The sequence below is a fragment of the Meleagris gallopavo genome, chromosome 1, assembly GCF_000146605.3.
Source record: "Meleagris gallopavo isolate NT-WF06-2002-E0010 breed Aviagen turkey brand Nicholas breeding stock chromosome 1, Turkey_5.1, whole genome shotgun sequence".
Lineage (NCBI taxonomy): Eukaryota > Metazoa > Chordata > Aves > Galliformes > Phasianidae > Meleagris > Meleagris gallopavo.
In genome coordinates this window covers 37,321,291-37,335,172 of record NC_015011.2, presented here as the reverse complement: position 1 = coordinate 37,335,172, position 13,882 = coordinate 37,321,291, and the positions used below count along the sequence as shown (strand labels likewise).

At 46.6% G+C, this 13,882-nt stretch overlaps 1 protein-coding gene across 1 annotated transcript; it reads left to right on the top strand.

Annotated features, from left to right (window-relative positions):
• Window positions 1-2: 2 nt before the first annotated feature.
• On the top strand, window positions 3-3,626 carry PHLDA1 (pleckstrin homology like domain family A member 1; the record flags this gene model as incomplete). The annotated part of the gene is given in 2 exon segments (XM_019611280.1): window positions 3-201; window positions 204-3,626. Coding segments are annotated over 2 exon segments (363 nt in total), but the record flags the coding sequence as incomplete, so codon positions are not given.
• Between the last annotated feature and the right edge of the window lie 10,256 nt (window positions 3,627-13,882).

Here is a 13,882-nt window from a genome sequence, read left to right as displayed (position 1 = left end):
AGGGGCTGCTCCTCGCGCCCCCCAAGCAGCCTCCCCCACCGCAGCAGCAGCAGCAGCCGCCGCCCGCAGCGCCGAGCACCGAGCCCGCGGCCAAGATTAAGGAGCTACACTTCTCCAACATGAAGACGGTGGACTGCGTGGAGCGGAAGGGCAAGTACGTGTACTTCACGGTGGTGATGGCCGAGGGCAAGGAGATCGACTTCGGTGCGCGCAGGAGCAGGGCTGGAACGCGGCGATCACGCTGCAGATGGTGCAGTACAAGAACCGCCAGGCCATCCTGGCCGTGCGCTCCACCCGCCAGAAGCAGCAGCACCTGGCGCAGCAGCCCCACGGCCCGCGTCTCCGCAGCGCCTCCAACTCCGCCTAGCGCCGGCGGCACGGCGCCCCGATCCGCTCCGCGCTGCTGCGCCGCACTGCGCGGGGCAGCGACCGCAGCGGTACCGAGCGCGGCGCCTGGAGATGGAGCCGGGCGCGGCCCCGAAGCGTTTCAGCCCTTTTATTTATGGACCTCGGGACGGAGCCTCGGGTATGACGGGACTTCGGGGAGACGTGATGTACTGTAACTTTATTTTAATGTGTTTTATTTATTAGGTTGTGGGTTTTTGTTTGTTTGTTTGTTTTTTCCGAGGCTTGTTTGCAAGGCGTTTCTGATTGTAGGCCGTAGCCAAAAAGCAAAGGAAAGAACAATGTATATGTGCTGGCTGCCTAAGGAAGCTCTGTGTAGTTTGGCCACGCAATTTGAGAGAAAGCGTTCTTCATTTGTGCCCCAAATCACTGTATTCTGCAAACACGGGGCATGCAGTGCGTGGTTGGAACGTGGCTGGAACCTGCACTGCGCGTGGAAACTCTTCTTTCCGATAAGAAGAAAAATTAGGATTTAGGATTTAATAATTCTCTTTCAAAACACGCGGTGGCCAACAGCAACGCTCTGTACACGCTCGGTTATTCAGTAAGAGTCACGGGTGGTGGTTGCCGGGAGGTGAAACCCATCTGATGGGTGCGTGAGCCGGGGGGCCCAGCCCCATCTCCATTGTGTAGGGTCACAGATAGGTTCTACCTGGCTCTGAAGCTGCTGGGGAGCATTAGGAGCTTCCCTTAGCTCCTGGGGCTCCCTCTGAATGTGCTGCAGGCTTTCCACCTTGGTTGGATTCTCATGGCAGTGTTTAAATGTCTTGCATTAAAGCAGCCTCTAGTTTAAAATTCATCCTCTATATGTCGTAGTGATCAAATGGATTATTTTGGTCACCGTTCCATAAGGTGAAAGTTGCTCTATTGGTATTTAGAGCTGCCAGAGGCGTGTGACCTGCCTGACAAAGCACTGACAAAGCCACGAAGTTGGAGAACAAAGGTGCATCCCATAGGGGGGTTGGCAGCTGGCTGTGGGGAGCTGCCGGTCCTGGGTGCTGTGCAGAACGGGGCTGTGCTGGGGAGCGGGGAGCAGCACAGCCCGGCCTTGTGGGCTCAGGGCCATTGGTGGTAACTGATGTGTGAGGAGAACAGCAGCGAGCTCCTTTACGAGTGTGGTGAACGTAAACAAGATCTCTTGAAGCCATGCATCCAGGACTTCTCTGCTTGTGTAACTGAGATGTGGTCTGTTTGTAAAACCCTTCAGTCTCATGGTGCAAGCTGTTCTCTAAGCGCTTAAAGGCAAAACTGAGCTGACACTGACGGAGAAATCAGAACCTGCTGCTGCACAAGGTGGTACTTCAGGGCCCGCTGTGCACCCTCAGCTCCAGCCTAGCCCCGTATGGAGCAAATGGTGATCTTTTACTGTTCTCCTCTTCCACCCCTTGCTGCAGGTGTGCGGGTTGCATCCCCAGACACAGACCTGGTGCTGAGTCCTGCCCACTCCTCTGCGGCCGCTCCTCTGTGCTTGGCCCTGCGCTGGCCTTGAAAACACTATGGCCAAGCTGAGGGGGCAGGTTACAGCTATCCTAACAGAGCTGTCACTTGGGGACTAATTGAAGTCGAAGGTGCCCTGCTTCTTCTAGGATTAGAATCGCTGTCTTGGCAATCACAATAGCCAATTACCACATCTCTGTACATCTGCCATTATCGTTCTGCTAATGCTTGGATGTTAGAGCTGCGAGGGGATTCTCTAACGAGCTGGTTGGAGACTTAAAAATAGGCTGTAATTTGTAATTTGGCTCCTCTCTTCAGTCATTAATTACGGTGTACTGAGCAACTAATCCACCTTTCCAGATAGACATATCGCCGGTAGCTCACCTACTAAAATGTGTTAGTCTCCTGAAGAATAAATGTACATGATGAAAAACGTTCCTACGTGATCAGAGACATGCGCATTTCTCTGGCGGAGGCAGGTAGCCATATTCTACGTGAACATAGAACATCAGAGTTCTACCAAAGTCCATAGATCTGCTGTGAAGCTGAAATTTCACTGCTCTTCTGGAGATGTCTGTAGCTTGAAAACGAAAGATGACAATTTCAGTGATGTAATCGAGACTGAAGGTTGAAAAAGCAAAGGAAATTGAAAATGTCGAGGTTGATGGTTCAAGGTCAATGTTGTATTTCGCCTCAGGCTTCCTGTTTTAAGTTGCTTTGAAGGATGCTCTCCAAAAGCCATTTGGACTGTCGAGTTCACTGACAAACTTTTGCCTGTTACCATTGCCCACTGCATTGCCTTTGTGAAACTCCAGAGTCAGACAGTCACATCACAGCACCCACCTCGGGCTGTGCCTGTGTCTCAGCCTGAACCGATGGCCCAAGGACACCCAGTGTCTGCTGGCAACTCCTCCTGCCGCAAACCAAAGGGAAGCGATCAGCCAGGGTCCCCTGGGGACAGCTGCACCGTGTGGCTTGGGCCGCGTCAGCATTAAGGAGGCTGCATGGTCTGACGTCGTCAGCCCCATCGCTTTCTCGTGCTCTAAATTCCCCAGTGTCCATGGCTGATAGCCATTTTAGACCCAGAACTGGTTTGATGTTATGCAGTGAGATAGTTCTGCTTTTTTGGCTTCCCTCTGTTCCATTGCACAGTCTTCATTGGAGCTGCACGGTTAAGTACTGTCTGTCATGCCTCGTAGGAAAAAGCTCTAATAGCCATCCCTGAAGATTCTTTGCAAGAAAAGGAGTCACTGTCCCCTTACAAAAAGAAAACAAACAAATGCACACAGTGTATGGTTGATGTAAATTTCTCAGAGATTAAACAACAATGCTAGTAAAACATGAATGGGAGACCGCTTGGTATGGGTAACAAAATTGTTGACAATTGTCAATCGAAGGTTGAAACTGTATGTCTTTATTTAAAAAAGAAAAGAATGGCTGAGGGGCAAGATTCAACAAGAAAATTCAAGCTGTGGTGCCTGTTTTGTACCAAGGAAATACAGAAACGGGGGGGAAAAAGAACGATTGAGTGGATGTGGTCCTTGTGACATCCTGAAGTAATTCCTCTCTTATGGCTCGTGGTATGCACATGCCAGCTTCTGGGTTATAGCTGCGGCGATGTACCAAATGTTTTCTGGCATAACCTATTGTGAGCAGAAATGTCAGTGTCATCAAAAAACCTGTGTGTAAATATGACTCATAAATGATTTCTGAGAGATGTGATTTATTTTTCATATTTTTCAAGATGCATTCCATTTCAAATAAAGAGGTATCTATTGAAAGAATTCTCACTGTGTTGGACGAGTGGTTGTTTGGGCTGTTTTCTCGCTTAAAAAATGATTAAGGTCTGATCTAAGCTTTCCTTGTGTCCTAGTGCTTAAAAGGAATGCTTTTAACCTGTGCTAAAAACCTTTGAAGAGATCTGAAAAGACCCATTTAGCCACTATACACGAGGCTCTGAGCCCTCGACTGGCTTCTTGCTGTGTGAGATGTGATCACCCACACCCAGTCCCACCAATTTAAGTAATGCACTACTTGGCCTCAAAATCGATCCACACACAAGAAACCTTAAGGACGCAGTCCTGGGGCTCCTAATCTTAAACCATGAGTGCCTCACCTCATAGAACAGCAGGAATCTAAAGTGAAGCATTACATGTGCTGCGTTGCCCTTTCCTTATGCATCTGAAGTGTTGTGATTGAATATGAAGTAACCTGAAAGTAGTCCAGAAGACCGCTTCCAACTTTGGGTGTACCTTCCTACCAGTGACACATTTTCTTATAGCTTTGTGTGAAAAGAAGTGAGGTACAAAGAGAAAAAAGTGGGGTGGCTGCTGCTACTTCGGGCCCTCTGCAGAATTGTGGCTGTTCTGATGCCTCAGACTCCCATGCGGTATGTTTGAATTGGAACAGGTGTTGGTTTCTGAGTCTTATCTGAAAGCACATTAATTTCAGTTATCCAATGAGCACATAGACCTGGGCTCACTGGTACTGCTTGCCTTCCCTGGATATGTGTCAGCAGCCTCTGCCACAAGAAGGTTACTGTAATGAGTAGAAGATTCTCTTTTTCCTTAGTAAACATCTGAACTATAGGTATTTTAACTTCAAGCATTGCTTATGCATCAAATATTAAAGAATAAAACTCTCACAAACACTGATTGTCAGCAGCTTTGAGAAGCTTGCAGTTAAGTATCTCTGGCTTTACTGCCTACTCAAGGGCCCGCTATAGCTTTTAAAGATGTCTCTTGTGAGCTTTTAACAACAATAAATAAGCATCTCTAAAAGGATATAGATACAGTGGAACAAGATTTTCATTATTTGACACAGTTCCTGTTCCTGCATCAATGATTATGCCTTTACAAAAGGGTATAGAAGATGCGTTTCTCCATTTTAAGTTGTGACTAAAAGGATGTGAAGTAAGGTTGCCCACACTTCCGTTGTACGTGTGCAGTAGACCTAGAAAAGGGGCCATTATTTTCCTACTGGAGAATATTGTTTTGAAAAGGTTTTCTCAAGTCTTTTTTTTCTGATCCAAAGCAAGATAAGATGAAATCTGCATTGATTTATAAGTTTCAAGGATCAGCAAACAAAATCTGTAGGTCTGATTCAAAATTGATTGAAATCAATAGGATTTTCTTCCAGGCTAAGGCTGATTTTGGCTGATAGTAGGAATAGTGGCTCATTTTCCTCTTCTGTCTAGAAAACAAATGAATGCAACCTCAGAAGCAAGATCTCTGCCCATAATCTGTGCCAATAGTGGCATGCAGTGATTAGTGTTACACTAACATTCTGGCCTTTCATCTTTCCTAATGCACTGAGAGAGAGCAGTAAGAAGATGGAATAATGCCCATGTTTTCAAAACAGAATAAAATATTACAGAAGACACATTTGAACTGCTTTTATTCCTCTCAAACTAAATCTACACTGGAATTATTTCTTGCAGTTTTTTCCAGATCCATTGCATTCACAGCAGTGCTAAAATTAAACAATTTTCTTTTTAATTGAACCCAAATCATTACTAACCACAAAGCTTCACTTGCCTGGTTGCCTATTTCTGAGCAGCAACATCTCAGCCCTTTTCTAGCAAATGCCTAAATTACTTTCCTCACCTACCTAATTTATTTATTTTTAGAACAACTTTTGCAAAGACTGCTAACTGGAGCCTTTATTTCTAAGTTACAAAGCTACTAACAGTACTGTGGAGGCTCTGGTGTTCTTGTTAAGTTTTTGGGTTTTTTTTTCAGTCTTTCTATTGAGAGATTTTTACCTTGTAAGATACAGACTCTGGAAACACCGCACAGCTGCTACCTGCTGCTGACAGCATTGCCTTCTGCTCTTGGTGTTGAAGTTAAGAGCTGGACACTCCTAAACAGTTCTGACACCCAGAGGACCTGGGAGGTGCCTGGGACCTCACAGTGGGATTCAGCTACTGGTGAGGTCTCAGCCTAATGCTGCATGCTGAATTTCCAGAGAAAGAGGCATCACTTCCAGGGCAAAGGGCTGGGAATGAAATCATCTTACTGGCTGTGACAGACTCAAAGCCCATGTTCTGCATGAACCACCTGGTTTGATTGCAGCACTTAAAATCTGTCCTAAAGAGACTTTGTAGGAAAAGTCATAGGTCTTTTGTTTAGGGTTTTGGAAAAAAATACCAGGGATGTTTTTCACCCCAGCACAGACTAATCACAAGCACTACAAACTGGCCAATTGTATTGTCCTTCAAAGTCATCCTGATAGATAGCCAATGCCAGCCACTAGCTGCATTGGAGCTAGTGAAAATGGTTGGTTGAGTGGTGATTTTGGTTTATCTGTTGTGCAAAACGATGATGTGACAACGTCAGATTTCACATAAATAAATTTTTTATTGACCCTGCTTCATCATCGTTGTCTTGCAGTAGTTTGTAATCAGCTGTAGTAGATGAAGTGCCCCAGTAAATACATATAGGGTGACTAACTATTACAATGAGACACACTGTACTCTGTGGTTAGTAGAATATTCTAAATGAGACAATTTACCACACGTTTTGTAATGCTTCCAGCAAGATGAGGAAATCACTGCTTTTGTTTTTAAGATCTTGTCAGTGTTTTGTAAATATTTCTGATATTTATGACTGTACATATGGTTTTGATTATAACTTGCAAGAGACTAAAGTATTGTGTCATATACTGTTTAGGAGGTGATTATTTCATTAACTGTCATTTTTTACCATTTTTTTTGTCCTTTGGTGCATCTTTTGCACTACTGCCTTCTGCAAAGCTGAAAACACAGCACTGAGCAAGCCAGGGCTCTCTCAAAGAACTAGCACAGCTTGTGCATGGCTGTGGTGCCACACTGGGACCCTTGGAGAGAACAGCTCTCCTGCATGCTGTGGCATGCTCTGGGCACCTGGGCCTGCAGGCCATAGCTGTCCATGCTCATGATAGCTCCTCCCCACAGTGGCCCTCAGCCACTATATCTCCACTTTCTGGAGGGGGAGAGGTGGGACTGGGGCCCAAGGTCATGCAAGAGCAGGCCAGGTGCTCAGAACTACCAGGAAGAGTGGTGATGCTTGGTCATTGGGCCCTCCCACCATCATGGGGATGGTGGGAGGGCTCGGCCCACTGTGTGGGATCTATTGGTGCCTGTGGGAGGCCACAGCAAGGCTGCATGGTTGTCTTCCAGGAGGGGTTTGGAATCATCTTGGGTGGCTGCCACTGCTGATCATTGCCAGCTCCAGTTGCTGAGCAAATACCCTCAGAGAAGTGAAGTGATTACCCATATTATCCAATAGCCTGAGCTATTCAGCTCTTCTGTTTACCACAGATTCAAGGGCAAAGAGAGGTTATCAGCCTGTGACAACTTGGAGGGATGGTACAGGTACAAATCCAGCATTAGAGCACCTTTTCTAGCACTAGAACTGCCTTAGCTAAAACACACAAAAAACAAGAGAGGAGACTAATTTTCTTTGTTTCTGCTTATTTTATTACCATTCTACTATCACTTGACTGTTCCTTACCAAAACTGGGAGTTGTGAGGGAGATTCTTTGAGTCCGAAATGCATATCCCAACGAACAATTTTCCACCAGAAAGAAAAAAAAAAAAACCGAACCACAAAACAAAGCAAAACTTGATTGATGTGGAAGGCTGTAGTAACACACACTTCTAGCTCTCCACTGCAGGGCACACACTGTGCTTGTACAACTGCCTCATGAGTCCTCCATGGGACCAAAAGCTCACTTCTTACCCTCTTCTGCTGGCAGTTGCTGCAACATGCAGATGACCTTGCTAGGGGCTTTATCTGTGTATACAAAGTAAGATGAGCAGGTTAAAATTTACTCCCTTCTTTAAAAAATCAGCCTTGAACTGGAAGAGCTATTTCTTTATTGGCTTCTTTTGGGGCTGCTACTACTCTTTGCCAAGCAAGGAGTGATGTCTCAAAGTGGATTGGTTGTGTACTGGCTGCTTTTTTCATTTTATCATGTGTAGCTAATATTTCCTGTTCCACTAAGCCATGTCTCCCTGGTTCCCATTCCGAGTGCTTGGCTCCTAAGCAGAGTCACAGTTCCTGTCACAAGGCAGAGGCTGCACGGTGATCGGTGTGGAAGTGATGATTGGGACTTCAGTAGCAGGGAAGTCATGCTGACAGCCTCACTCCCTGGTGAAGCGTGGTCTGCATTCCTCACCGGGGCACGCAGTGAGCCTGGGAAAAGACTACAGGATCTCCAAATAAGTCCCACTGTCCTTCCGGAGCCAAGGGGGCAGGGAGGGACAGTCTCTGCTTGCTTCCCAAGCTTTGAGCAAGCATCTCTTTCCATCTTTTATACAGGAGAGCCCAGAGCAGTGGTTGCAATGTTGTGAGTGCAAGTGGAATGCTTGATCACAAAGAGCATCTGATGGCTGAGAGGACACTAAGACATTGTCAGTGATGACAGTCGTGACAATAAGTAATTTCTTGTCCCATTCTTAGTGCTAGGAAAAAGCCACAAAGCAGAAGAGAATGGGTGAATGCACGGATGTGTCTGGGATGAAATTATGACCATTTCTGCAGCTAATCTGTGGGCCAGCTCCCGGTTTTAGGAATTACCCTACAGGCAGCTGAGAGGTGCAGATGAGAGGAGCAGGAGCTGCTGCCCCAGTGAAGCCACTGCAATCAACTTTCAACAATTTGGAGATTGTTCCTCTGTTTTCCTGAGAGCTTAAGCAGCTCATCCTGGTTCACAGCCATCTGGTGTTGTGAAACTGTGATGAAGGAGGGACTGGCCCCCTGCTTTCCCCTAGTTCTGAGCCAGCTGGTCAGGAGGCTTCAGTCACTGAGGGTGGGAGCCGATGATAGAAGCCTTCCTCCATACTACTGCTGCAAAGGCACTGGTGCAGGTGGAAGAGAAAAAGCCTTGTTTGCTGTGCTCTTGTCACACACACTGGATGAGTGCTAGCATGGCCAGAGGAACAAGGGCTCCTCCAGAAAGCTGAGCAGGTGTTTCCAAATTATCTTCATTCTTGCAGGTTTGCTGAGTTTATAATTTCAGAAACAACTTGGCCAATTTGCCCCAAGCTGGAGCTGAGGAAGGTACTCCGAGCCAAACACTTCAGTAAATGTTTCAGTCACATCTCAAAGACAGCATTCCCCTACCCTTCAGACAGAGTCCTTGCCAGCCTGGATGCAGGTCTGGAGTATTTGTGCTTGCCACCAGTATTCATGGGGCTGGGGAAACTGAGTGAAAGCCAGAGATGCATGTTTGACAGAAGACAGTAGTAGCCTTTCCCTGGACATGTGGACCAGTCATGAACAGTAGGAAAAGGTGCGTTTTGAGCAGCAGGCAGCACCAAGGTTAAATGCTGATGATACAAAACAGAGGAGTGGCTGACACAGCAGAAGGCTGGTGCTGGTGAGACCTGGACAGTCTGGAGAGTTTGGCAGAGAGGAACCTTATGAGGTTCAACATGGGTAAGTGCAGAACCCTACCCCTGTGGAAGAATAACTACACACATTAATACAGGTTAGGGGCTGATCTGCTAGGGAGAAGTTCTGCAGAGAAAGAGCTGAGTGTCCTGGTAGACAACGGGTTGGCCATGAGCCAGCAGTGCGCTCTTGTGGCTAAGAAGGCCAATGGTATCCTGAGGGCATTAAAAGGAACCTGTCCAGCAGAATGAGGGAGGTGGTTTTCCACTGTTACTCTGCCTTATTGAGGCCACATCTAAGGTACTGTGTTCAGTTCTGGGCTCCCCAGTTCAAGGACAGGGAACTTCTGGAGATATTTCAGTGGAGGACTGAACTGATGAGGGGCCTGGAGCATCTCCTTTATGAATACAGGCTGAGAGACTAGGCACTGTTCAGTCTTGATGAAGAGAACGCTGAGGGGGAATCTTATCAATGCTTACAAGCATCCAGTGGGCAGGAGTCAAGCAGATAAGGCCAGGCTCTTTTCAACGGTGTCCTGCAACAGGACAAGCAGCAAGGGGCACAAACTCGAAAATGGAAATTCCATACTAATATGAGGAAGAACTTCTTTATAGTAAGGGTGACAGAGCACTGGAATAGACTGCCCAGGGATGTTGTGGAGACTCTTTCACTGAAGATACTCAAATCAGCCTGGACTCTTTCCTTTGCAGCCTACTGCAGGGAACCTGCTTTTGCAGGGGTTTGGACTAGACAGTCTCTAGAGGTCCCCTCCAACTCCTATGATTCTGTGATTCTGTAAAGCTAAATTATCTTAACAGGAAATAGTTTTTCTCTTCCAGGTTTTCCTTAATTCTCCTTGTTCCAGCCACCTACAAAAAAAGGTATTTTCTTTCCAAAACAAAATTCTAAACAATTTGATCATCTTCCCATTAGCTGAAGTTCAGCAGCAATCTCTTCTACTGAGCCTCAGTGCACAATGGTAAGTGCTTACGCAGGTATCCTCAGTGCAGTCTTTAATTGTTATTCTGGGCAATGACATGACTAACAAAATGTGAAGCTTGCATAAAAGGAAAGATTACATATCCACAAAGCTGGCAAGGCTACAAAGATCATTTTGTCAGCTTTAGTTTCCTAATGTTTTAATGTACTGAATCTTCTGAAGATGTTATGGTTTATTTTCAGAGCATTCGCTTCAGGATTTTTCTCAAGTACTCACTCAAATGAAGTCAAAATCTTAAATCAAGCTGAATTCTGGACAAGTAATGGAGTTTTGCTGGAGTTCTGCGTAATTTTTCTCCAGCCCTCTTCTTTCTCATCTCTGTGTTTAACACACAGCTGGGAAGCTGCTGCATGCCTTACTGATGGGGTTGTGTTCTGTATGAGTGCCGCAGCTCTTGGTCAGTCACAGGTACACAGCCATTGTCTGTGAGATCTGCCTGTTAATCTGGTGTTTCTGAGCCTCTGTGGCCAGGCAGCCTTCTGAGAGAAAATCAAACCCAACTTTGCCTCTGCACCTATCATTGCTGTCTCAGTGTTGCAAGCAGGAGTGAGTTTAGGTGCACTAAAAGCAAGGATGGGTCTAAAAGCACTGCTTATTTATGTGATATTCCTAATGGTTCTTCCGATCTTGTGCCTGGTGGCCTTTTTTAACCTTGACTATATGCAGCTGCTGTTAGACCCAGCAGCACCCCAGTCCCTGCCTGGAAGAGGCTGGCTCATGGTGTCAAGGGCTGGTTCTGAAAAGAAAAATGCTTTTATAATCTAAAGAATTCCCAGTTCATGGAGCAATGCGTGCCGGAGTACCAAGAACTCACTCAGTGTAATACGCGTGCTGGTGCCTTGCTCCAAGAAGCATGCGGTGGCTTTCACACCCTCAGAGGTGTGTGCAAATAAAGCAACAGGGCTGAGGAAAAATGAGTGCACTGAGCAGGCAGAGATGTTAATAACTGCCCCTCTGAGAAGCGTCAATGTCCTACATTTTCATTAGGATGTGAGGAATGTTTGTTGCTGAATTTTTCCTGTTGGAAGATCGCAGAGCTCTGGGATCAGTTCAGCTTGCAGCTGGCCCTGAGGCTGAAGCTCTCATGTCCGTGTGCATGGAGACTTGCATAGAAATAGTGACATATGCACCCCAGGGAAAGCCATGGTAGCTGGGAAGGGAGGGCTACATGGTAGGTATCGGAGGCCAGGAGCCTACACAGAAACCATGGCCTTGGTGGGGGAATGGGTAAATTGCTCAGATTCTTCCTCTGTTGCCTCCTAGTGACCTGCAAAGACTTCACTGTGGAGTAGGAGTGTGCTGCTGGCATTCACGAGGCAGGCTGATGGGAAGCTCACAGCCAGGGAGGCCACACAACTCACAGCCACTGCTCTCATTAGCTGGGTTCTTCCTTGGCAATACCATCTCCTGATCGCACAGTGGCGGGGGGGAAGGACACACTACATATTAATGTTTGCCCTTCACTCTGAGTCTGCCTGGAAGAACATGGAGATTCCCAGTCCTTCAGCAGAAGCAACGCATTGGTGAAATGGCTGAAGAAGCATTGAGACATCAAAAGCAGCAGCTCTGTGTAGTAATCTGGAGCCTATGGGACACCTGGTCCTGTCCCTGCCACTCCTGGGGCTCCCTGTTAATGTAACCTGCCCAAATGTTTAGAAAGAACAGCCAAAGCAAGCCAACAGGGCTGTTAATGAAATAAAGAATAAAGCTCTGGAGGTGAAGCTATGGCACCACAGAGGTCTGTAACAAAATTGCATTGGCCTCAGTGAGGGTTTTGTCCTTTCAGAAGTTTGGGATCCTTTCTGCCCATTCAGTTACTAGCATAAAAATTAAAATATATATTAATCAATTGCATTCATTGCAATTTATTTTAGCCTCTTGATTGCATGAGAAGGAGAATTAGGCGCCAAAAAGAAAAAACATCAGGTATTTAAACAGTCATCCTTTAATACAGTGATTTCTGACAATAGAGTCCTACAGGCTCCCAGGAGAATGGTCAGAGCCCACTGCCTAATGCTTGTAAAAATTTTGAAGAAAGAGCTCATTTGACAAATGGTCCCCAGTTGTGTGCATGGGCCCCATAAAGAGACAGCTGGACTGGGCTCCAGCCTGTAGCAGCCATTCCAACATAATCCCCTTTTCTTCTGTAAAGTCAGAATTGGTCAGCGGCAGCAAAATTGGTGTTGCTCATTAGTGATTGCATTCTGTTGTCTTTCTCACTGCTTATTCCCCTGCAGTAAGAACAGGCATTAGCCTCTTCTCAACAATGTCTAAATTGCTGTTAACAGAGTTTTGTGAGTTGTTTGCCTGTGATAAAAAAAACACGAGAAAAGCAAACATGGCAGCACCAGAGAGCATCCTGGGAGAGGGCATGCAACAATGGGAATGTGCAGTCTGCAATGACAGCTTCAGCCTGCTCCTGTCAGTGAAACCTGTATGCATCCTGACGTGCCAGTGCCTGCTCAGAATATTCCCACAGCATGGGAACACCATGAGAGCTTCCCAGTGCCCCAGCTTCCACCCAGGAGGGAAGAAGACACCCAAAGATGTTCGTAAGCCAAGGAGCCCAGATAATTTTGGTAGCACTGCAGCAGCCTGTTATGCTTGGAGCTGGCCAGGTCCTAATGTTTTAGTCCAAAGATAATTCCTAGCTATAAAGATTTCAGAAAAATGACTTAGCTAAAATATTTCTCTGATCTAATGGAGCTTGGACTCATTTTAAATCTCGTTTGGACATTTAAAATATGGACACGTCCTAGGCACCCTGGGCCTGGGTGTCCCTGCTTGAGCAGAGGGTTGGACCAAGTGGACCCAGAGGTCCCTTTCCACATTAACCATTCTGTGAGTTTATGAAACCCGGCAGTCCTGAAGGGTGTGAGAAGTTTGTGTTTCTCCCCATCACTGCTCATAAACAGTACCTGTGTTGAGTGGTGCTCCACATGGGCTATGACCTTGGGGCCCAATTGCGGTGACTGGACAAGGAGGTCCCTTGTGTCTGGAAGCAAGGAGTAGCATGTAGCTGGCAGCTGCCATTAGTGCCACTCTCATTAAAGGATTCTGAAGGTTTTGCCGCTATTGTATTTCCCTACGGCAGCTCATCATATTATGGACTTAAAACTGAGAAAGTCACGCTTGCCAGCTCCTGGGAATGGCTCTGCCAGTTTAATTAGCTATCTCTGATCATAGCTGTGCTCATCTTGCTGCAAGCCCTGGGAATGTCTCTCTGTTGTGGCAGAGGTCGAGCCCAACAGGACGTGAAAAAGGAATGGAAATCTTGTCTCATGTTGGTTTCTTTCGTATTTCCACATAAATCAGTTTGTGGATGTTTAAACTAGGAAACGCTGGTGGGAGGTCTGGCTGGAAGTGGTAGTGCTTCCCTGGGAATACAAGGGAGACATACTCTTTCCCCACCAAAGCCAGGAGAGTGGCAGGCAGCACTCTGGGGCAGAGTCCCTCATCTTGTGTCTGAATGGCATGGCAGCAGCAGGATGGCTGACCAGGGCTGGGCATCCTACGCCTTGAGGATGTTGCAAGTAATAACAAGGAAGGCAGTGTTATTCTCTAATGACTGCTGGGCTGTGAATCCCACAAACTGGCTGTGGCATGAAGGACTGTTATTAGCCCTCACTGTATCTACGCTTCTGAGAAGAGTTACAGACTTCAT